Source organism: Oncorhynchus clarkii, chromosome 16, assembly GCF_045791955.1.
Source record: "Oncorhynchus clarkii lewisi isolate Uvic-CL-2024 chromosome 16, UVic_Ocla_1.0, whole genome shotgun sequence".
NCBI classification, from domain to species: Eukaryota; Metazoa; Chordata; class Actinopteri; order Salmoniformes; family Salmonidae; genus Oncorhynchus; species Oncorhynchus clarkii.
In genome coordinates, this window is record NC_092162.1 from 61,052,138 (window position 1) to 61,076,381 (window position 24,244).

Below are 24,244 nucleotides of genomic sequence, written 5' to 3' on the forward strand. Positions count from 1 at the left end.
GGCTTGGGTGACATTTGTTTGGTGGGAGTGGGGATGGCGTCTCACATGGAGAAGCTGTCCCTGTCTCTCTGCCATGGCTTCAGATGTCTGCCTGAACTCAATGTGACAGTGGAGGATGTTCTACTCGCTGTGGGAGAACAGCTTGGCCATGAACATCTTTCAACCGCTTCGCTAATGAATAAAGCAGTGGTTGTGCTTCTAAAAGATGAATGCCTTGTCAACCGGCTGGTTGAGACAGGTGTTACTCTCGACCTCCAACCCGGGTCCAGACTCAACCCCAACCATCAGAACTGCAAGGTTCCGTCTCCTGTACTTTGAATGATAATGTCCCCAAGGTTGCCGTGGTGGTGAGCTCAGGGGCGGGCGTGATAGTGACTGAGCTCCCGGCAGTGGTTACCGAGGGCAGTGGCAACACTGACTTTGAGGCTGTTACGCCTGTCTCACAGACAATGGAGATTGATGTGCCCAGTGAAATTACAGACACGCAGGGTGATGTGCCCAGTGAAATTACAGACACGCAGGGTGATGTGCCCAGTGAAATTACAGACACGCAGGGTGATGTGCCCAGTGAAATTACAGACACGCAGGGTGGTATTGGGGAGGGGTTGGATGGCAGTGGGGGGGATCCGGCGGGCTCCGGTTTCCGTGGAGCTGCTCAATGAGAACTGAGGAAGGGTGGAAGAGATTGACAAGCTGTCAGATTTCCCCATAAAAGAAGATGAAGCATCTCAGTCCCAATCAGGTTCACTGGTACATATTACAGCAGGTTGACCATTTTTTGCAGGATTCATTTGGTAAGAAGATTGACATACAGGATGTTTTTCCTGATGTAGAGAACTTTATCAGGACAGTCAGTCATATTAAGACATCAGTGGTTTTGGATAAAGTCAGTCAGAGGGGTATGGCATCTGAATGGCCATGCTGCAGGTGTAATGAAAGGAAAAGTCCAGCAAAAAGATAGAAAGTGGTAGAAAAGAAAACTTAACAAAAAATTATGGGTCTGATCGTGATGGGTCTGATCATTGTAATTTCGTTCCCTTGTCTGTTACCTCTGTTGGTTTTCTTGCTTTCCTTTTTGTACCTTTTCATGGAGGCTTGAAGAGTGGGCTCTTTAAACATAACTGGGGGAAGAGACAGGAATAGGAAGGCTATAGTGTATGAGTTTAGTAAGAGACAGGAATAGGAGGGCTGTAGTGTATGAGTTTAGGAAGAGACAGGAATATGATGGCTGTAGTGTATGAGTTTAGTAAGAGACAGGAATAGGAGGGCTATAGTGTATGAGTTTAGTAAGAGACAGGAATAGGAGGGCTGTAGTGTATGAGTTTAGGAAGAGACAGGAATAGGAAGGCTGTAGTGTATGAGTTTAGTAAGAGACAGAAGTAGAAGGGCTGTAGTGTATGAGTTTAGTAAGAGACAGAAGTAGGAGGGCTGTAGTGTATGAGTTTAGTAAGAGACAGAAGTAGGAGGGCTGTAGTGTATGAGTTTAGTAAGAGACAGGAATAGGAGGGCTGTAGTGTATGAGTTTAGTAAGAGACAGGAATAGGAGGGCTGTAGTGTATGAGTTTAGTAAGAGACAGGAATAGGAGGGCTGTAGTGTATGAGTTTAGGAAGAGACAGGAATATGATGGCTGTAGTGTATGAGTTTAGGAAGAGACAGGAATAGGAAGGCTGTAGTGTATGAGTTTAGTAAGAGTTAGAAGTAGGAGGGCTGTAGTGTATGAGTTTAGTAAGAGACAGAAGTAGGAGGGCTGTAGTGTATGAGTTTAGTAAGAGACAGACATAGAAGGGCTTAAAGTGTATGAGTTTAGTAAGAGACAGGAATAGGAGGGCTGTAGTGTATGAGTTTAGGAAGAGACAGGAATAGGAAGGCTGTAGTGTATGAGTTTAGTAAGAGACAGAAGTAGAAGGGCTGTAGTGTATGAGTTTAGTAAGAGACAGAAGTAGGAGGGCTGTAGTGTATGAGTTTAGTAAGAGACAGAAGTAGGAGGGCTGTAGTGTATGAGTTTAGTAAGAGACAGGAATAGGAGGGCTGTAGTGTATGAGTTTAGTAAGAGACAGGAATAGGAGGGCTGTAGTGTATGAGTTTAGTAAGAGACAGGAATAGGAGGGCTGTAGTGTATGAGTTTAGGAAGAGACAGGAATATGATGGCTGTAGTGTATGAGTTTAGGAAGAGACAGGAATAGGAAGGCTGTAGTGTATGAGTTTAGTAAGAGTTAGAAGTAGGAGGGCTGTAGTGTATGAGTTTAGTAAGAGACAGAAGTAGGAGGGCTGTAGTGTATGAGTTTAGTAAGAGACAGACATAGAAGGGCTTAAAGTGTATGAGTTTAGTAAGAGACAGAAGTAGGAGGGCTGTAGTGTATGAGTTTAGGAAGAGACAGGAATAGGAAGGCTGTAGTGTATGAGTTTAGTAAGAGACAGAAGTAGGAGGGCTGTAGTGTATGAGTTTAGTAAGAGACAGAAGTAGGAGGGCTGTAGTGTATACGTTTTGTAAGAGACAGAAGTAGTAGGGCTGTAGTGTATGAGTTTAGTAAGAGACAGAAGTAGGAGGGCTGTAGTGTATGAGTTTAGTAAGAGACAGAAGTAGGAGGGCTGTAGTGTATGAGTTTAGGAAGAGACAGGAATAGGAAGGCTGTAGTGTATGAGTTTAGTAAGAGACAGAAGTAGGAGGGCTGTAGTGTATGAGTTTAGTAAGAGACAGAAGTAGTAGGGCTGTAGTGTATGAGTTTTGTAAGAGACAGAAGTAGTAGGGCTGTAGTGTATGAGTTTAGTAAGAGACTGAAGTAGGAGGGCTGTAGTGTAAGAGTTTAGTAAGAGACAGAAGTAGGAGTGCTGTAGTGTATGAGTTTAGTAAGAGACAGAAGTAGGAGGGCTGTATGTATGAGTTTAGTAAGAGACAGAAGTAGGAGGGTTGTAGTGTATGAGTTTAGTAAGAGACAGAAGTAAGAGGGCTGTAGTGTATGAGTTTAGTAAGAGACAGAATTAGGAGGGCTGTAGTGTATGAGTTTAGTAAGAGACAGAAGTAGGAGGGCTGTAGTGTATGAGTTTAGTAGGCCTGAACTTGAAATGTGGTGTTCTTACAGGAGACCCACAGTGATAGTGGTAATGAGGTAGTGTGTGACATGGAGTGGGAGTATTTCCTCAGTCATGGGTCTAGTATAAGTACAGGTTCTCATCAAGCAAATATGTTGAAACAGTACAGAGAGCCTGCTGCCTACATACAGAGACTTGTCAGTAAGGGGATCTGTAACAGGGTTCTGGGCTCCTAGCGGTGTATCAGGATCTATGTCAGTAAGGGGATCTGTAACAGGGTTCTAGGCTCCTAGTGGTTTATCAGGATCTATGTCAGTAAGGGGATCTGTAACAGGGTTCTGGGCTCCTAGCGGTTTATCAGGATCTATGTCAGTAAGGGGATCTGTAACAGGGTTCTGGGCTCCTAGCGGTTTATCAGGATCTATGTCAGTAAGGGGATCTGTAACAGGGTTCTGGGCTCCTAGCGGTTTATCAGGATCTATGTCAGTAAGGGGATCTGTAACAGGGTTCTGGGCTCCTAGCGGTTTATCAGGATCTATGTCAGTAAGGGGATCTGTAACAGGGTTCTGGGCTCCTAGCGGTTTATCAGGATCTATGTCAGTAAGGGGATCTGTAACAGGGTTCTGGGCTCCTAGTGGTTTATCAGCATCTATGTCAGTAAGGAGAGCTGTAACAGGGTTCTGGGCTCCCGGATCTGGCCTAGTGTTTTTTTAGGCTATGTGGTAACAGTTGAATGTAGCTTGGCAGTTGTATCTCGTCCGAGGTCTTACTGACACTTTATTGCTAAATTATTGCATGATGCCTCATTTTGTGAGGGTTTGGTGTCTTTTAGGAGAGTTGGACAGCAAGGAAACCTGAGTTTGAGAAGCTAAAAAAATGGTGGGAGGTGGGGAAAACACAAGTAAGGTTGTTTTGCCAGTAGTACTCTGCCCATGGGACAGCTAAGATAAGGTCTACTATTCAGAAGTTGGAGTAGTATATTAGAAGCATTGAGGATAGCCTTATTGGGCAGCAGGATTTAGGGTTAGAGAGTTGAGGGCTAAGCAGATGCAGTGGGGGACTTTTCTACAGGATCAGGTAAATTGTGTGCTTATTAGAGCACGGATGACTACCCCGACAGAAATGGATGCTCTGAGTGTGTTCTTCTTCAACCTGGAGAGAAAGATGTTCCATCTGCGGTGTCCTTCAGGGTCTGACTTTGGATCCAGCGGAGATGAGGAGGATGACTATGGACTTCTACTCAGACCACTATGGTGACAGCAACACTGATCCACAGTGTGCTCAGGAGATTCTACAGATGTTGCCTAAGCTCGGGTCTGAGCAGAGTGCTGGACTGGAGGGAGAACTAACAGTGGCTCTGCAGCAGCTCTCCCAAGGCTATGTGACAGGGGTCAATGGACTGACATTGACCTAATATAGGTTTCTGGGGTGTATTGGGGAAGGACCTCTTAGAGGTCTTTCGGCAGTCCTTTGAGAGTTCTGAACTACCAGTTAGCTGCCAGCGGGCAGTGCTGTCACTACTGCCGAAAAACTGGAGGTCAGTATCGTTGCTCTGCTTTTATTCCAAATACAATAATGGACAACTTGTTTCTTTTGAGAGATGTGATAAATATCACTAGGATGTATGATCAGGATCTGGGACTCATTTCGATAGATCAAGAAAAGGCTTTTGATAGAGTGTGTCATGCCTATCTGTTTCATGGAAGCGTTTGGCCTGGGTAGTGAGTTTAGATCATGGGTCAGGTTATTGCATTGTTGGGCCTCTGTTATCGTAAAAGTGGGGGGTGGGCTGAGCCGGCCAGTCCCAGTAAGGAGAGGGATTAGGCAGGGGTGTCCACTCTCAGGTCAGCTCTACTGTTTAGCCATATAATCACTAATGTATAGGCTGAGGGAGAGGCTGCAGGGGTTGTAGGCTGAGGGAGTGGCTGCAGGGGTAGTAGGCTGAGGGAGAGGCTGCAGGGGTAGTAGGCTGAGGGAGAGGCTGCGGGGGTAGTAGGCTGAGGGAGATGCTGCAGGGGTATTAGACTGAGGGAGAGACTGCAGGGGTAGTAGGCTGAGGGAGAGGCTGCAGGGGTAGTAGGCTGAGGGAGAGCCTGCAGGGGTAGTAGGCTGAGGGAGAGGCTGCAGGAGTAGTAGGCTGAGGGAGATGCTGCAGGGGTAGTAGGCTGAGGGAGAGGCTGCAGGGGTAGTAGGCTGAGGGAGAGGCTGCAGGGGTAGTAGGCTGAGGGAGAGGCTGCAGGGGTTGTCAGTTCAGGGGTAGTAGGTGGGGAGACAGTTTCATTGTCAGCTTACGCTGATGATGTAACAGTGTTTGTTAGAGTGGAGGGAAATGTAGAAGAGGTTAGCAGGGCTTTAGTGTTGTTCGCGGGGGCGGCATTAGCTAAGGTGAACTAGGAGAAGAGTGAGGGTCTGATTATGGGGAGATGGGTCAGAGCAGGATCTCCTAGTCTTCCTGGGGGGCTACAGTGGGTCAGAGCAGGATCTCCTAGTCTTCCTGGGGGGCTACAGTGGGGTAGAGCAGGATCTCCTAGTCTTCCTGGGGGGTTATAGTGGGTCAGAGCAGGATCTCCTAGTCTTCCTGGGGGGTTACAGTGGGTCAGAGCAGGATCTCCTCGTCTTCCTGGGGGGCTACAGTGGGGTAGAGCAGGATCTCCTCGTCTTCCTGGGGGGCTACAGTGGGGTAGAGCAGGATCTCCTCGTCTTCCTGGGGGGTTACAGTGGGGTAGAGTAGGGATGAAGTTCTTAGAAGTGTTCTTGGGGCTGATGGTGTTGGATACCCCACAGAGTTCCGTCAAGCAAACCCGGAGGTTACTGGTGGCTTTATTTTTGTCTGGTCAACACTGGACACGTGCAGCAGTGTTACACCTCCCTTTCCATGAGGGGGGCCAAGGGCGGGTGGACATTGGGTCCAGTGACAGCTTTCCATTTACAAGCAGCACAGAAACTTCTGTACCAGCAGGGGGTGTTCTGGAGAGACAATGCTTGGGCTGTTCTGGGGAGAGCAGGGGACCTTGGGAATGATAGGCACTTGTTCCTGTTGGATATGTCAGCCATTACTCTGTTCTACCACACTGTGATTTGGATGTGGAAAAAGACTATCTGTTCACAGAGACGTTTCATAGCCAGGAGCATTGATAATGGAAGAGCCACTGTTTCACAATCCACTCATTCAGACCAGAATGCTGACCTCTGACAATTTGTGGGCCATTCTTACGAGAGCGGGGTTCACTAACTTGGATGACCTGCAAGAAGAGTCAGGGTGGAAATCTGGCAGTGACATGGAAGAGTTTTCTCCATAAATTCAACCAGGCTGCTGCAGCAGGTGGTGGACCGGGTCTGAGCTGCACTACCGGGCTCGTTCAGAGAGCTGCTGGGGAGTAGGCAGAGACTGGACAGTCAAACTACGAATGACACTGACATACTTCCTTTCACCATTGCTGCCGCTGCATGGGAGTACCAGGAAGGTGAGGGAATTATATTATTGTTCAAGACTCCTTAACTGGGGGCCTTTTCCACAGTCAATAAAAAGGCTCTGTATGCAGTGGCTGTGAAGGTGGCTCAGAAGGACCAGCTGCGTGGGCAGAGGGCAACGGGGTGGCCGGGGAGTTTGAGACCGGGCTCTTCTCTGAGAGGATGTTGGCGCTCCCTGTATAAGCCTCCCATAGAGAAGGGTATTGCTGGTCTCCATGGAGGATTATTCATGGGGCAATCGCTACCAATAGATATGTGTCGACTGTTGATCCATCAGTGGGGAGGGGGTGTCTTTTCTGAGAGGAGGAGGAAACAGTGCAGCATTTGTCTTTTTCTTGTGCCAGGTTGGTAGGAGTGTTTTCTGTCCTAGGAGGGTGGTGCACAGGCCTAAGGTTGGGGTTGACTATTAACTTATATGTTGGAGGTCCTAGGTATACTGTAGCCAATAGGCGTAGGGATTGCCTGGTAAACTACATGGTGGGGCAGGCAAAAATGTAAATATGTAAGAAGAGGAAACATGAGACGAGGGAGGGGGGGCGGGATGTAGGGACACCAGAGCTGTGTGGCTGGGGCTGGTGCTGGCTCAGCTAAAACTATGGGGGACCACGGGACTTTGTAGGGGGGCCGCGGGACTTTGCGGCCCCCTCGGGACTTTGCGGCCCCCTATATATATATATATATATATATATATATATATATATAAAAAAAATTGGTCGACCTCTAATATATATATATATATATATTAGATATATATATTAGAGGTCGACCGATTAATCGGAATGGCCGATTAATTAGGGCCGATTTCAAGTTTTCATAACAATCGGAAATCGGTATTTTTGGGAGACGATTTGTCTATTTTTTTTTTTTTTATACCTTTATTTAACTAGGCAAGTCAGTTAAGAACACATTCTTTTTTTCAATGACGGCCTAGGAACGGTGGGTTAACTGCCTCGTTCAGGGGCAGAAAGACAGATTTTCACCTTGTCAGCTCGGGGGATCCAATCTTACAACCTTAGAGTTAACTCGTACAACACAATAACGACCTGCTTCTCTCTCGTTGCACTCCACAAGGAGACTGCCTGTTACGCGAATGCAGTAAGCCAAGGTAAGTTGCTAGCTAACATTAAACTTATCTTATAAAAAAAAATCTATCATAATCACTAGTTAACTACACATGGTTGATGATATTACTAGATATTATCTAGCGTGTCCTGTGTTGCTTATAATCTGACTGAGCATACAAGCATACAAGTATCTAAGTATCTGACTGAGCGGTGGTAGGCAGAAGCAGGCGCATAAACATTCATTCAAACAGCACTTTCCTGCGTTTTGCCAGCAGCTCTTTGTTGTGCGTCAAGCATTGCGCTGTTTATGACTTCAAGCCTATCAACTCCTGAGATGAGGCTGGTGTAACCGAAGTGAAATGGCTAGCTAGTTAGCGGGCGCTAATAGCGTTTCAAACGTCACTCGCTCTGAGCCTTCTAGTAGTTGTTCCCCTTGCTCTGCATGGGTAACGCTGCTTCGATGGTGGCTGTTGTCGTTGTGTTGCTGGTTCGAGCCCAGGGAGGAGCGAGGAGAGGGACGGAAGCTATACTGTTACACTGCCAATACTAAAGTGCCTATAAGAACATCCAATAGTCAAAGGTTAATGAAATACAAATGGTATAGAGGGAAATTGTCCTATAATTCCTATAATAACTACAACCTAAAACTTCTTACCTGGGAATATTGAAGACTCATGTTAAAAGGAAGCACCAGCTTTCATATGTTCTCATGTTCTGAGCAAGGAACTGAAACGTTAGCTTTCTTACATAGCACATATAGCACTTTCACTTTCTTCTCCAACACTTTGTTTTTGCATTATTTAAACCAAATTGAACATGTTTCATTATTTACTTGTGGCTAAATTGATTTTATTGATGTATTATATTAAGTTAAAATAAGTGTTCATTCAGTATTGTTGTAATTGTTATTATTACAAATAAATAAATAAAAATTGGCTGATTAATCGGTATCGGCTTTTTTGGTCCTCCAATTATCGGTATCGGTATTCGTATCGGTATCAACCTTTAATAAATATATAAAGTATTCTCTCTCTTCATCCCGCTCCCTCTCTCTCTTTAGTCTGGAACCAGAAACTGCCCCAGTTGTTCTCCCTATCCCAGTCCCACTCTCTCTCTCCCTCTCTCTCTTTAGTCTGGAACCAGAAACTGCCCAGCTGTTCACCCTATCCCAGTCCCACTCTCTCGCTCCCTCTCTCTCTTTAGTCTGGAACCAGAAACTGACCCAGCTGTTCACCCTATCCCAGTCCCACTCTCTCTCTTGCTTTCTCCCTCCATCTAATCTGGAACCAGATACTGTCCCAGCCGTTCTCCCTGTCCCTCTCTCTCTCTCTCCCTCTCATTCTCCATCTTTTCTCTTCCTCTGGTCTGGAACCAGATACTGCCCCAGCTGTTCTCCCTGTCCCTATCTCTCTCTCTAGTCTTGAATCAGATACTGCCCCAGCTGTTCTCCCTGTCCCTATCTCTCCCTCTAGTCTTGAATCAGATACTGCCCCAGCTGTTCTCCCTGCCCCCCCCTTCCCCCTCTCTCACTCCCTCACGTCACTTCATTGCCATATGAGCAGCCATCATCCACCAGCTCATGCCCAGAAAATACAGCTTTAGGGTGAGACTGCTGTGCAGGGTTAGCAAATTTGATGGTATGTGTGTGTGTGTGTGTGTGTGTGTGTGTGTGTGTGTGTGTGTGTGTGTGTGTACAGTACCAGTCAAAGATTAGACACACCTACTCAATCAAGAGATGTTATTTTATTTGACTATTTTTACATTGTAGAATAATAGTGAAGACATAAAAACTATGAAATAACAAATATGGAAAACAAATCAAAATATATTTTAGATTCTTCAAAGTAGCCACCCTTTGCCTTGATGACAGCTTTGCACACTCTTGGCATTCTCTCATCCAGCTTCACATGGAATGCTTTTCCAACAGTCTTGAAGGAGTTCCCACATATGCTGTGGAGTCCAGGTCATCTGATACAGCACTCCATCACTCTCCTTCTTGGTCAAACAGCCCTTACACAGCCTGGAGGTGTGTTGGGTCATTGTCCTGTAAAACAAATTATAGTCTCACTAAGCGCAAACCAGATGGGATGGAGTATCGCTGCAGAATGCTGTGGTAGCTATGCTGGTTAAGTGCACCTTGAATTCCAAATAAATCACTGACAGTGTCACCAGCAAAGCACCACCACACTATCACACCTCCTCCTCCATGCTTCACGTTGGAAACCACGCATGCGAAGATCATCCGCTCACCTACTCTGCGTCTCACAAAGACACGGTGGTTGGAACCAAAAATCTCTAATTTGGACTAATCAGACCAAAGGACAGATTTACACAGGTCTAATGTCCATTGCTCGTGTTTCTTGGCCCAAGCAAGTCTCTTCTCATTATTGGTGTCCTTTAGTAGTGGTTTCTTTGCAGCAATTCAACCATGAAGGCCTGATTATCACAGCCTCCTCTGAACAGTTGATGTTGAGATGTGTCTGTTTCTTGAACTCTGTGAAGCATTTATTTGGGCTGAAATTTGAGGTCGGTAACTCTAATGAACTTCCTCTGTAGCAGAGGTAACTCAGGGTCTTAATTTCCTGTGGCGGTCCTCATGAGAGCCAGTTTCATCACAGAGCTTGATGGGTTTTGCAACTGCACTTAGAGAATCTTTCAAAGTTCTTGAAACCTTCCGGCTTGACTGGAGTTCATGTCTTTAAGTAAAGATGGACTGTCATTTCTCTGCTTATTTGAGCTGTTCTTGCCATAATATGGATTTGGTATTTTACCAAATAGGGCTATCTTCTGTATACCACCCTACCTTGTCACAACACAACTGATTGGCTCAAGCGCATTAAGAAGGAAAGAAATTCCACAAATTAACTTTTAACAAGGCACACCTGTTCTAGGTCTATCTCACGAAGCTGTTTGAGAGAATGCCAAGAGTGTGCAAAGCTGTCATCAAGGCAAAGGGTGGCTACTTTGAAGAATCTCAAATATAAATATATTTTGATTTGTTTAACACTTTTTTTGGTTACTAATTGATTCCATATGTGTTATTTCATAGTTTTGATGTCTTCATCAAAATAAAAATAAAGAAAAACCCTTGAATGAGTAGGTGTGTCCAAACTTCTGTCTGTCTGTCTGTCTGTCTGTCTGTCTGTCTGTCTGTCTGTCTGTCTGTCTGTCTGTCTGTCTGTCTGTCTGTCTGTCTGTCTGTCTGTCTGTCTGTCTGTCTGTCTGTCTGTCTGTCTGTCTGTCTGTCTGTCTGTCTGTCTGTGCGTGTGTAAGTAAGAGGATGAGCCAGACGGATTGGATAACCAGGCTGTCTGTCTGTCTGTCTGTCTGTGTGCGTGTGTGTGCGCGTGTAAGTAAGAGGATGAGCCAGACGGATTGGATAACCAGGCTAAACACAGATAAAACACCCTGCTGAGAGAGTGGAAAGGAGGGATGGAGAGGGGGAAGAAATGTTACAGATGCTGTCAAAAAATACACAAGCATGCAGACACACGAACACACGCACAAATGGCTGTGTCTGTGTCAGAGGGCTGATGCCAGAAAGATGGAGAGGGAATCTGTGACATCTGTGACAGAAACTGTGGCATTTGGTCAATAACATTAAAGACATTAAACGCATCCATACATATACAGACAGGAGGCAGCAATACACACACACACACACACACACGCACACACGCACACACACGCACACACACGCACACACATACACACACACACCCTTGCAGTCTCTTGTATCACCCTCTAAAGCCACCAAATGGCCAGCCTCCTGCTGGCAACATCAACCAAAGGGAGAAAACAACAAAGAAAGTGTTTGTCTTAGCAAAGCTAACACTAGTTCACCCTTTGAACCCTTTGGCTCTGCCAAACACACACACACACACACACACAATACAGTTGAAGTTGGAAGTTTACATACACTTAGGTTGGAGTCATTGAAACTTGTTTTTCCACAGTAAAGAGTCCTATATCGACATAACCTGAAAGGCCGCTCAGCAAGGAAGAAGTCACTGCTCCAAAACTGCCATAAAAAAGCCAGACTACGGTTTGCAACTGCACATGGGGACAAAGATCGTACTTTTTAGAGAAATGTGCTCTGGTCTGATGAAACAAAAGTATAACTGTTTGGCCATAATGACCATCGTTATGCTTGGAGGAAAAAGGGGGAGGCTTGCAAGCCGAAGAACACCACCCCAACCGTGAAGCAAGGGGGTGGCAGCATCATGTTGTGGGGGTGCTTTGCTGCAGCAGTGACTGGTGCACTTCACAAAATAGATGGCATCATGAGGAATTGAAAATTATGTGGATATATTGAAGCAACATCTCAAGACATCAGTCAGGAAGTTAAAGCTTGGTCGCAAATGGGTCTTCCAAATGGACAATGACCCCAAGCACACTTCCAAAGTTGCGTGTGCGAGCAAGCACTCCTACAAACCTGACTCAGTTACACCAGCTCTGTCAGGAGGAATGGGCCAAAATTCACACAACTTATTGTGGAAAGCTTGTGGAAGGCTACCCAAAAGGTTTGACCGAAGTTAAAAAATTACTACCAAATACTAATTGAGTGTATGTAAACCTCTCACCCACTGGGAATGTGATGAAAGAAATAAAAGCTGAAATAAATCATTTTCTCTCTACTATTATTCTGAAATTTCACATTCTTAAAAAAAGTGATGATCCTAACTGACCAAAGAAAAGGGAATTTTTACTCTGATTAAATGTCAGGAATTGTGAAAATGTGAGTTTAAATGTATTTGGCTAAGGTGTATGTAAACTTCTGACTTCAACTGTACTGCAGATGGTCAGATGAGTGATTACTTTAAACGTTTTACTACTGCAGTTGTTTAGTAGTTCCACCCCTCCAAAACTCCACCCTAGGCTTGGGCGGTATACTGTATACCAAGAGTACTTGGAAAAAAGCCACAGGATGTTTTTTCAGTTGTCTATATACAGTGGGGCAAAAAAGTATTTAGTCAGCCACCAATTGTGCAAGTTCTCCCACTTAAAAAGATGAGAGAGGCCTGTAATTTTCATCATACAGTGCCTTGCGAAAGTATTCGGCCCCCTTGAACTATGCGACCTTTTGCCACATTTCAGGCTTCAAACATAGATATAAAACTGTATTTTTTTGTGAAGAATCAACAACAAGTGGGACACAATCATGAAGTGGAACGACATTTATTGGATATTTCAAACTTTTTTAACAAATCAAAAACTGAAAAATTGGGCGTGCAAAATTATTCAGCCACCTTAAGTTAATACTTTGTAGCGCCACCTTTTGCTGCGATTACAGCTGTAAGTCGCTTGGGGTATGTCTCTATCAGATTGTGTCCCACTTGTTGTTGATTCTTCACAAAAAAATACAGTTTTATATCTTTATGTTTGAAGCCTGAAATGTGGCAAAAGGTCGCAAAGTTCAAGGGGGCCGAATATTTTCGCAAGGCACTGTATATACACACACACACCCCTGTTCTGTAGATGACAAGATTAGTGTGTGTTACATGGTTGAGTGGGCAGATGACTGTGTGATATGATCTGCCCTGTGGAGAGTGTGTTAAAGACATGAGAAGCCTTTAGGAAAGGGTCACGCCTTTAGCTACATTGTGGATACCGAACAACATACAGTGTCTCACAAAGACAGTACCGTAGCTCTATTTTAACAAAACTAACACTGGGTTTTGGGTTTAAGTTGGGTTCTGGGTTCTGGGTTCTGATGAATAAACAAGTTGTGGGTGTGCTCCATCAGAACGTGCTCCATCAGAATGTGCTCCATCAGAACGTGCTCCATCAGAACGTGCTCCATGGTGAAATATGTGGTTCGCTTTAGGTTGTGTATTTACTGTCTGTTATGTAGCCTTGGAGTCAACTCCAATTCCAATGTTAGTCCGTTTTAGTTTGTTAAATTGCTTACAGAAACAAAATAATAAATTGAAGACCTATCCCATCTTTGATAAATAGGTTAACTTGAACCCATCTGCAGTCTACATTGTTGTAAGTAATTGCATGTCTTCAATAGCATTCACACTGATATAGAGGCTAGGCCTACCGTAAATTACATTATGGATGAACAGTACATGCCAAACATTGTCAATGCAAGATTACATTTATTATTGATAAGTCCTAAAATGAGAATGAATAATTCAAGACAAAAAACAACATGTTTTAAATAGGCGTTGTCACACTTACAGGCCCCATCATTTCTTCTGGTGGGCATTTAATATTAAAACAACACAGACTAGCCATGTACGTAAAACCATCCATAAAGTAATGTGGGCCTGCCTACAATGCACAGGCAAAAAGGGACCATCAGCTCACTGTTCTACTCCTCTCAAACTTTGTTTTTGAATCGAGCTTTAGTGATTAAGTAGTCTCAGGAGCCAAACCCGTTATCGACAGACTTGACTACTTCGCGATTGCATTGGGCAGACAAAAAAATGCCTTAATTGAGAGGAGGGGAGGCTATGCTTGGTTTTTAATCCCATAAAATTAAATAGGACAAACATTAGTTTTTTTATGTTTCTAAAGTATACAGGCACCAAAGGCTCATTAGACTATTCTTGTTCCATGTTATATGGGCAGTGTGTGTCACGGCTGGATAAGCTGCGTTGCTGCCGTCAAAATTCAAGCCATAACCAACTGTGTTACCACTAAAACCAGTTTTTGGTTGGTCTTAAATATCACTATCAGCGCTGTCTGAAATTAGCACTTTGAATCATGTTTTTAAATATTCCCACCCCGCCCATCTGAGTAGCAACCGAAATGATATGACAGGTTATTTTTTCTTTAAGCTTTATTTTACTAGGCAAGTCAGTTAAGAACAAATTCTTATTTACAATGACAACATACCAAAAGGTAAAAGGCCTCCTGCGGGGATGGGGGCTGGGATTAAAAATAAATGTAATAAAAATATAGGACAAAACACACATCACGACAAGAGAGACAGCACTACATAAAGAGAGACCTAAAACAACAACATAGCATGGCAGAAGCACATGACAACACAGCATGGTAGCAACACAACATGACAACAACATGGTAGCAACACAACATGGCAGCAGCACAAAACAGGGTACAAACATTATTGGGCACAGACAACAGTACAAAGGGCAAGAAGGTAGAGACAACAATACATCACACAAAGCAGCCACAACGGTCAGTAAGAGTGTCCATGATTGAGTCTTTGAATGAAGAGATTGAGATGAAACTGTCCAGTTTGAGTGTTTGTTGCAGCTCGTTCCAGTAGCTAGCTGAAGCGAACTGAAAAGACAAGCGACCCAGGGATGTGTGTGCTTTGGGGACCTTTAACAGAATGTGACTGGCAGAACGGGTGTTGTATGTGGAGGATGAGGGCTGCAGTAGATATCTCAGATAGGGGGGAGTGGGGCCTAAGAGGGTTTTATAAATAAGTAACAACCAATGGGTCTTGCGACGGCTACACAGAGATGACCAGTTTATAGAAGAGTATAGAGTGCAGTGATGTGTCCTATAAGGAGCCTTGGTGGCAAATCTGATGGCCGAATGGTAAAGAACATCTAGCCTCTCGAGAGCACCCTTACCTGCTCATCTATAAATTACGTCTCCATAATCTAGCATGGGTAGGATGGTCATCTGAATCAGGGTTAGTTTGGCAGCTGGGGTGAAAGAGGAGCGATTACGATAGAGGAAATCAAGTCTACATTTAACTTTAGCCTGCAGCTTTGGTATGTACTGAGAGAAGGTCAGTGTACCATCTAGCCATACTCCCAAGTACTTGTTTGAGGTGATTACCTCAAGCTCTAAACCCTCAGAGGTAGTAATCACACCTGTGGGGAGAGGGGCATTCTTCTTACCGGCCCACAAGAATGGAATGGTCTACCGTATCAAAAGCTTTGGCCAAGTCATAAAAATAGCAGCACAACATTGCTTAGAATCGAGGGCAATGGGGACTTTGTTGAAGACCTTAAAGGTTGCAGTGACACATCCATAACCTGAGCGGAAACCAGATTGCATACCAGAGAGTATACTATAGACATCAAGAAAGCCAGTCGGTTGATTATTGACAAGTTTTTCCAACACATTTGATAAACAGGGCAAAATAAAAAGAATAAATGATATAAGATGGCGCCAAAGAGGATGGCTGACATTTTACATGCTCCTAACCAACTGTGCTATTTTGTTAGTTTTTATGCGTTGTTTGTAACTTATTTTTAAACTTATTTGGTACATAATGTTGCTGCTACCGCCTCTTATGACGAAAATAACTTCTGGCCATCAGAACTGAGATTACTCACCAAGAACTGGAAGAATATTTTTCCTTTAATGAGTCCAACGAGAAGGAAAGGGGAAGCAACCTTAAAGAAGGGGCAGCAACCTTAAAGAAGGGGCAGCAACCTTAAAGAAGGGGCCTTAGAGAAGAAAGGATCTAAACCATCTGACAGATGTTTTTTGGGGGTTTAAGGAGCACCTTTAGCACCTCGGACTCTTTGCAGAGTGGCAGGAGGGAAATAGGGAGGATCATCGGGGCTAGTTGCATTAGAAGGGGTGGGAGATGAGGAAATGTTGGACGGGCAAGGAGGCTTGACTGAGCCAAATAGGAATCCTGTCTTATGAAGTGGTGATTAAAGAGCTCAGCCATGTGCTTCTTGTCAGTAACAACCACATCATCAACTTTAAGAGACATGTGCAGCTGTGAGGAGGAGGGTTTATTCTCCAGGTCTTTAACCATTTTCCAGAACTTCTTGGGGTTAGACCCACAGAGAGAAAACTGCTCCTTAATGTAACTAACTTTGGCCTTCCAGATAGCCTGAGTGCCTTTCGCCAAATGCAATTCTTGAGGTGGAGTAACTCCAAGATCACGGTCGGAGCAGGGACTGAACCTGTTTTCTATTCTCATTTTCTTTATGGGGGCGTATCACTGAAAATATCAAAAAAGAAGGTCCAAGATTCTTCGACGGAGGGGATCAAGCTGATTCTATACCAATTTACAGAGACCAGGTCATGAAGGAAGGCTTGCTCATTAAAGTTTTTTAGCAAGCGTCTATGACAAATCAGGACAGGATGTTTCACTGAGCAGCCATTACGAACACAGGCTGTAAAACAGTGATCACTAAGGTCATTACAGAAAACACCAGACTGATACCTATCAGGATTATTTGTGAGGATAACATTGAGGAGAGTAGCCTTTTCTGTGTGTTTGGAGTCATACCTTGATTGGTAATATTCTGAAAAAGATTTAGGAAGTCCCATTGCTTTAGGAATTGGTCAGGTGGTGTAAGGGGCCAGGAGAGAGCTTAGGGCAAGAGCTATTTGAAAGTTTAATGCTTAAAACAAGCAAATCAAATTGTTAGGGGACAGACTTGGTAGAGACAATCGAGCACTGAAGGTGATCCTTGGTAAAGATTGCCACTCCCTCACCGTTGGTTATAGCCAGAAAGGTTAACATCAGTATTTAAAACACTCTTTCTTAACCACGTCTCGGTAATGACCAACACATCTGGATTGGAGCTGTGAACCCACACTTTCAATTGATCCATTTTAGATAATAAACTTCTAGTGTTAATGTGCAAAAAAAACAGGCTTTTACGAGAGCAGAAATCAGTGAAGCAGATATCCGAACACAAGTCAGAATTGGGGCTAGCAAGGGTAGATGGGCCAGGATGTACATGCACTGTATGTCTGCTTGGTGAGGGTAACATGAATACAAAGCCGACGAGAGGTGGTTAGAATAGGATGGGGGGCCAAAAGTCTGTGTAACCATTAGAGAGTCACAGTCCCGAGTGTGGGAACAAACATAGTCTGTCCCACAGTAGGGTAAACGACAGAGTTCATAGTCAACAAAGCATGCAGGAGTCATGAGTCAAAAAGCAAAATAGCAAAATGCACAAGAAATACAACATAACGACTTGGGGCTAGCCATTGTAAGTTTAGAGTCACTCTCCCCAACAGTGCCTGTGGGCTGGAGGCGAGCAAAAGCTTGGTAGAGAGGTGGGAGTGTGGTGGGGGTACCTGTACCAGACAGGGGAAGACAAGCCAGGGCAGACAGTGAACAGAGAGGTGGGAGTGTGGTGGGGGTACCTGTACCAGACAGGGGAAGACAAGCCAGGGCAGACAGTGAACAGAGAGGTGGGAGTGTGGTGGGGGTACCTGTACCAGACAGGGGAAGACAAGCCAGGGCAGACAATGAACAGAGAGGTGGGAGTGTGGTGGGGGTACCTGTACCAGACAGGGGAAGACAAGCCAGGGCAGACAGTGAACAGAGAGGTGGGAGTGTGGTGGGGGTACCTGTACCAGACAGGGGAAGACAAGCCAGGGCAGACAATGAACAGAGAGGTGGGAGTGTGGTGGGGGTACCTGTACCAGACAGGGGAAGACAAGCCAGGGCAGACAATGAACAGAGAGGTGGGAGTGTGGTGGGGGTACCTGTACCAGACAGGGGAAGACAAGCCAGGGCAGACAATGAACAGAGAGGTGGGAGTGTGGTGGGGGTACCTGTACCAGACAGGGGAAGACAAGCCAGGGCAGACAATGAACAGAGAGGTGGGAGTGTGGTGGGGGTACCTGTACCAGACAGGGGAAGACAAGCCAGGGCAGACAATGAACAGAGAGGTGGGAGTGTGGTGGGGGTACCTGTACCAGACAGGGGAAGACAAGCCAGGGCAGACAATGAACAGAGAGGTGGGAGTGTGGTGGGGGTACCTGTACCAGACAGGGGAAGACAAGCCAGGGCAGACAGTGAACAGAGAGGGGGGAGTGTGGTGGGGGTACCTGTACCAGACAGGGGAAGACAAGCCAGGGCAGACAATGAACAGAGAGGTGGGAGTGTGGTGGGGGTACCTGTACCAGACAGGGGAAGACAAGCCAGGGCAGACAGTGAACAGAGAGGTGGGAGTGTGGTGGGGGTACCTGTACCAGACAGGGGAAGACAAGCCAGGGCAGACAATGAACAGAGAGGTGGGAGTGTGGTGGGGGTACCTGTACCAGACAGGGGACGACAAGCCAGGGCAGACAATGAACAGAGAGGTGGGAGTGTGGTGGGGGTACCTGTACCAGACAGGGGAAGACAAGCCAGGGCAGACAATGAACAGAGAGGTGGGAGTGTGGTGGGGGTACCTGTACCAGACAGGGGAGGACAAGCCAGGGCATATGGTGAACAGTTCCTCAGGTGGAGTAAAGCAGCAGTGCTTTATTTCTGGAGGTAGATGTATTGTATAAAATGCCTCTGGATTTGGGAGGGGTAGCCTGTGAGACTCCTGCCATGTGTTGGGCTCAAAGGCTTCGACACCTTTCACTTCACGCCTCAGTGCTAATTGAAGTTGTTTCTGGTCTGTCCAAAATCAGGTTGTAGGTTTGGAGTTTTGATCTGAAGTGAAGGTTATGCTGTGGATGGTAGCATCCTGTATATATCCCTCCTGAAAAATCCAGGTTTATCTAACTCCAAAACTATCTTATTGTTAAAAACATGTTGAAAAATGTGAGCTCACATGGAGCTGTGTGCTTTAATTTAGCATTCAGTCCTTATAAAGTAAATATCTTAGTGTCATGTATTTTTTTGGCTTTTGAAAATGAAAGATAGCTTCAGACTAGACATTACTCACTCAGTCTCAGGTTGGATGGTGTTTTCAGGTTTCTGTTTGTTTGCCAGAGCATTTGCTGTATAGCTTGGGAATAATAGTCCAAAATCAGGTTGTAGGTTTGGAGTTTTGATTTGGAGTGAATATTATGTTGTAGAGGGTAGCATCCTGTCCAAAAAATAAACGTTTATATAACTCTAAATCTAAAAATAAATTTAAAAACATGCTGACAAATCTGGTCATGACCTCTCTCTCTCTCTGTACTCTCTCTGTACTGTCTCTACTAAAGGACACCAATAATAAGAAGAGACTTCCTTGAGCCAAGAAACACGAGCAATGGACATCAGACCGGTGGAAATCTTTCCTACCACAGCAATCTGCAGCGATACACCATCCCATCTGGTTTGCGCTTAGTGGGACTATCATTTGTTTTTCAACAGGACAATGAACCAAAACACACCAAAAAAAATGTACCTGGTGTTAGGGCTGGAAAATGCCAGTGAGACAGTTTTTACATGATGAAAATGCAATTAATGTGCGTTTGACACTAGCACCGCCTTACGCCAGCTGAAAATAGAGCCCTATGTCTGGGAGGCTGTTTGAATAGATAAACTAGGCCCCTGTGTCCGTTCAGGAGTGTGAAGTCATGAGCTCTGAGTGTTGTCTACTGCGTAGAAACCTAGCGGTGCCAAAAGCCCTGGTCTGCCCTAGAAAACCTATGTAAATTACGATAGTCAGAACAGCCAAATGTATTGATTTTTTCTGGACGTTTTGGCCTCTAAAATGTGTTTATTACGATCAAGTTCAATCCCCAGGGTGAATTATTTTAAAGTTAGCTACATATCTGGATATTTAATGAAATAGTGGTCCGTTCTAACTACTACATTTGTCATCACACAGGACCATGTGCTGACACAGACTAATCATGGCCCGACAGGCTATGAGGAGCAAAGTGCAAAGCACGTGCACCTAAAGGGTTGTGGTGTGCCAGATGAGAGCACGCCTGTCAAGTGGAGATAAAGGGGCTGACCAATGTCTATGGGGTCTCTAGTATTGACGCCGAAGTCATGTAGCAGCGTTGGGTTGACTCTTTCAGGCAGGATGAAAACAACGACATCCTTTGCTAGTTCCTTTGCTAGTTACGGCCAATTTCCCCATGATCCTTAGCAGGTTTTTTTGGTGCCATTCAGCTCCATTCAGCAATACGGCGTGCTTCAAAATCAAATACTTCCAGCTTCATGCGTCATCGGGAATTTCCAAAGGAATATGTGGATGACATCAGTGCTATAACTATCTACAGGTTTTAATACCTATGAGATAAACACACACTTTCAGTCAGAGGCTAACCATACATGGGTTGGTTATTATATTAGCTAACTACTGAATGGCCACTGACTCTAGATCAAAACTACCAGCTCCGGTCAGAGAACTGTAAAAGATTACAGTTGTACAACCAGCAGAAGTTGTAATAACTATCAAATGAATCTCCTCTTTTGACTAAATCGAAATGGAATTGACCACAACTCTGGACACAACCTCTCCAGGACTGTGTCTTTCAGTCCACACAGCCACAGATATGGAGAGAAGAGGTTAGGAGGAGTGTGTGTGTGTGTGTGTGTGTGTGTGTGTGCTTGCGTGCGTGTGTACGTGCGTGCGTGCGTGTGAAAACACACACACACACCCTCTTGCCTGCTGGGCTTACCCATGCCTGTTTGTGGTGTGAAATAGGGGAGAAAGGGGTTCTAAGCCCAGTAGTGCTGCTCTCTCTCTGATAAGGGCCTTCTTTATACACACCGTGTGCTGCTTTTCACACAGGGACAATCAGTTGGGAGAAATGTTCAATGGAGAAAATTGTGTCAAGATTTGTCCGCACTTGTATTGTTGCGCCTATGAGACGTGACGATACAATCAGATGTCTTTGGAGATTCAACCAGACATCTCACCAACCGTTATAACTTCAACTCTCCTATGAGACGTGACGATACGGCCAGATGTCTTTGGAGATTCAACCAGACATCTCACCAACCTGATAAATTCAACTCTCCTATGAGACGTGACGATACGGCCAGATGTCTTTGGAGATTCAACCAGACATCTCACCAACCTGATAACTTCAACTCTCCTATGAGACGTGACGATACGGCCAGATGTCTTTGGAGACAACAGTGTTTAATTCTAATTCAGACATGGTAACTAGGTGAGCCTTCTCTGAGCAAATCAGTGACACGGATCAATGAAGTGACTCCCAGAGACAACCAACAGACACTGTGGTCTGCAGGACTAGAGTTGCCAACCTCTGGTTTGGCAAAGCCTTCATATACCAAGACTACCCAAACTCATTAAAGACACAGTTGCACACACACAAACACACACACACACACACACACACACACACACACAGTAACGACATTGTGCTAGGGTCAGCGGTGCAAAATGAATGATGCTTAAGTAAACTTCAGATGAATTATAGATAGGACAATATGTCTCTGTGCTGCAGCCTACCTCTACCTGCAGCCATGTTAATGAGGTGCTAACCTGCTCCAGCAGAGAAAGGGAGAGACTGACCTGACACTGCACTGGCCTGAAGGGAAGAACATCACGGACTTCCTGATTATTCCTCTAATTACTCATTTAGCTAGTGGCTAGTATGATACTGTCCTACAGACAGTATAGTGAAGAGAGAAAAATCACTATCTCAATGTCTAATGTCGGATAGAATTAAATCAAACCAAATGAAGAGTGCTAGATATGCTACCTATTTCAATGAATCCCAAAGAAACCTAAAGTTATAATCAAGTAATGATGTATTAGGATAGGCTATATGCTACCATTGGCTGTAAAAGGAAGCAGAAAATATGCTGCCAAATTATTAACCAAAACTTTAGGAATGGAACAAATGAATTAATCCACTACGCATCCATCCCGTCGGAGGACCACTGTGAACAGTTCAACCGCTGCGAAATGCCCTCTGCTATCCTGTCAGAACCACAATGAAACCCGCCCTATGGACAAGGGTCATGCGCTTCTCACGAAGACGGATGGACGGACATGGATTATCTTGAGTGGGCCGTGGGCTAACGAATCAATTACTCAAACCATTAACAATGTGCTAAATAGAGAAATCTCCTAAATACGAATCTGGATATGGTGTTCAAACCATTAACAATGTGCTAAATAGAGAAATCTCCTAAATACGAATCTGGATATGCTATTCCGGAACACCATGACAGCGATGTGAAGTTCACCCATAAAAACCCAATAGGACAGTCAAGCTCCTTATGAAAGAGAACTTATTGGACTGAGGCTACTGACACAAACCTCACCAAGCGGACATGACCAACTACTGACATACCAGTTCAAACTTTCTAGATATGTTAACATGAGAAATCAGAACATTGCTCTGAGGGGAACTGTAAAAGACAATGTACTACGTTATTTCTCCTATATGGATGTTGACCTTTACGCAAAATTGACAAAGAACTGAGGATATCTCACAAGTCCCCCAGTTTATTGACATCGTAATACATCCACCCTAATAAGCTGAGCAAACATGCTGTTATTGATGTTGAAAATATACCCCCCACAACCGATCTGTGAAAAAAAGAAGCCCCTATTGATTTAACCTAACGCTTAATACAAATATACACAGCCAATTACAAATATCCTTATCTCTGTTTAAGAAAAGGTAGACCAATGATTTAAATGAGTAGTTTCATGAATGAAACAGCGCTCTTACCGTCCACAGCCATAGTCGGTCTCAGTGTGTATCTCTCCGTGGTTGCCTCAGTAATTGTCTCCCATTGCTTCTGTATCTGTCTGGCTAGCAGAGAGTATGCGCGTGAGAGACCGCACGATTTGGCAGTAGGCTACTGCGCGCGTTTGTGTGTGTGTAGCTGTGTGTGAGGACCGGTGAAGACTACACGGACAGATAGTCACAGCACACCGTCTCACCCGACCGTTTGTTTTCGGTAGTCCGCTGCCAAACGACGCCGTTGCTGTTAACTCCTCACCTTTTTCGTACATGACTGCGCCGAGAAACAAAAGGTCACCATTAAACACGCGCGAGTGTGCTGACATTGCGCACGCGCCCACTCTAGGCTATGAGATGGTTTATGCAGGCTACAAGATGAAGCCTTAGATAAATTAATAAATTCTGTAAAAATGAAACGTCCATTCAAATAGAACAGAAAATATGTATCAATTGGGGTAAAGCCTAGTGTAGGCAAGACCATAATATTACACAACAGTATTTTTATTGAACTCCCATTTTCCTTTCCTGTGTAATCTTCCTCAATGGCTGCAATTACCAAGATAGCAATAGATCAAGCAGTTATATAGCCTAGGCTATTGGGAGTTCATTAAAAAAAATCTTTATTTAACGAGACAAGTCAGTTAAGAACAAATTCTTATTTTACAACGACGGCCTACCCCTGCCGTACCTTAACCCGGACGACGCTGGGCCAATTGTGCGCCACCCTATGGGACATTTGGTTAGATTCAAGAATAATCAAATGAATTGAACCAAGATAATTCATTCCAGGCATTGTGTTGTTACAGTAAATAGATGTGTCTGATCACAGAGGATGTCTGGACCTAGTTGTTCATCAACAGGATCCGTGTCTCCTGAAGGAAAGAATTGGGATGAGAGGAGAGAAAAACATTAGTTGAGAACGCCGGATGGTCAAAGTAAGACCTGAAGCACTCAGCTTGACTTCTGCAGCTGCACTGACATTGGGAGACCTGCATTTCAACTACTTATCTAAATGTAATAATAACACCAACAACAATAATATAATAAAAACAATATATGCCATATAATATTGGCATATATTAACATATGCCAAACACCATGCTTTACCAAATGAGCACCAGTCTCTGAATGACTAGAACGCTACTGGCCATAATCTCTGTGGATGAAGAACAACAGGATACACTGCACTACAAAGGCCAAAGAAAGAAGAGAAAGAAAGTGGAGAAAGTCTGTTTAAATGTAATCTGTCAACTCAGTGTGCTAATTGAGGGTGTGGGTTTTCAGATGTAAGATGCCAGCTATGGAGCATTAGTGGTTTTTGTTGTACAGCACAGAGATCTAAGTTTTAAAGACTTGTGAGTGCCTGTAGAAGATAATC

General features: G+C 44.6%; 1 protein-coding gene across 1 annotated transcript in view; it reads right to left on the reverse strand.

Annotated features, from left to right (window-relative positions):
* The window catches only part of LOC139368864 (sterile alpha motif domain containing 10b), a 155,731-nt gene extending 132,825 nt beyond the window's left edge, over window positions 1-22,906 (reverse strand). The window contains exon 1 of the mRNA XM_071108305.1: window positions 22,852-22,906. Within this exon, the coding sequence (XP_070964406.1) occupies window positions 22,852-22,864 (13 nt within the window). The 5' untranslated portion in view covers window positions 22,865-22,906. The remainder of the gene's footprint in view (window positions 1-22,851) is intronic.
* Between the last annotated feature and the right edge of the window lie 1,338 nt (window positions 22,907-24,244).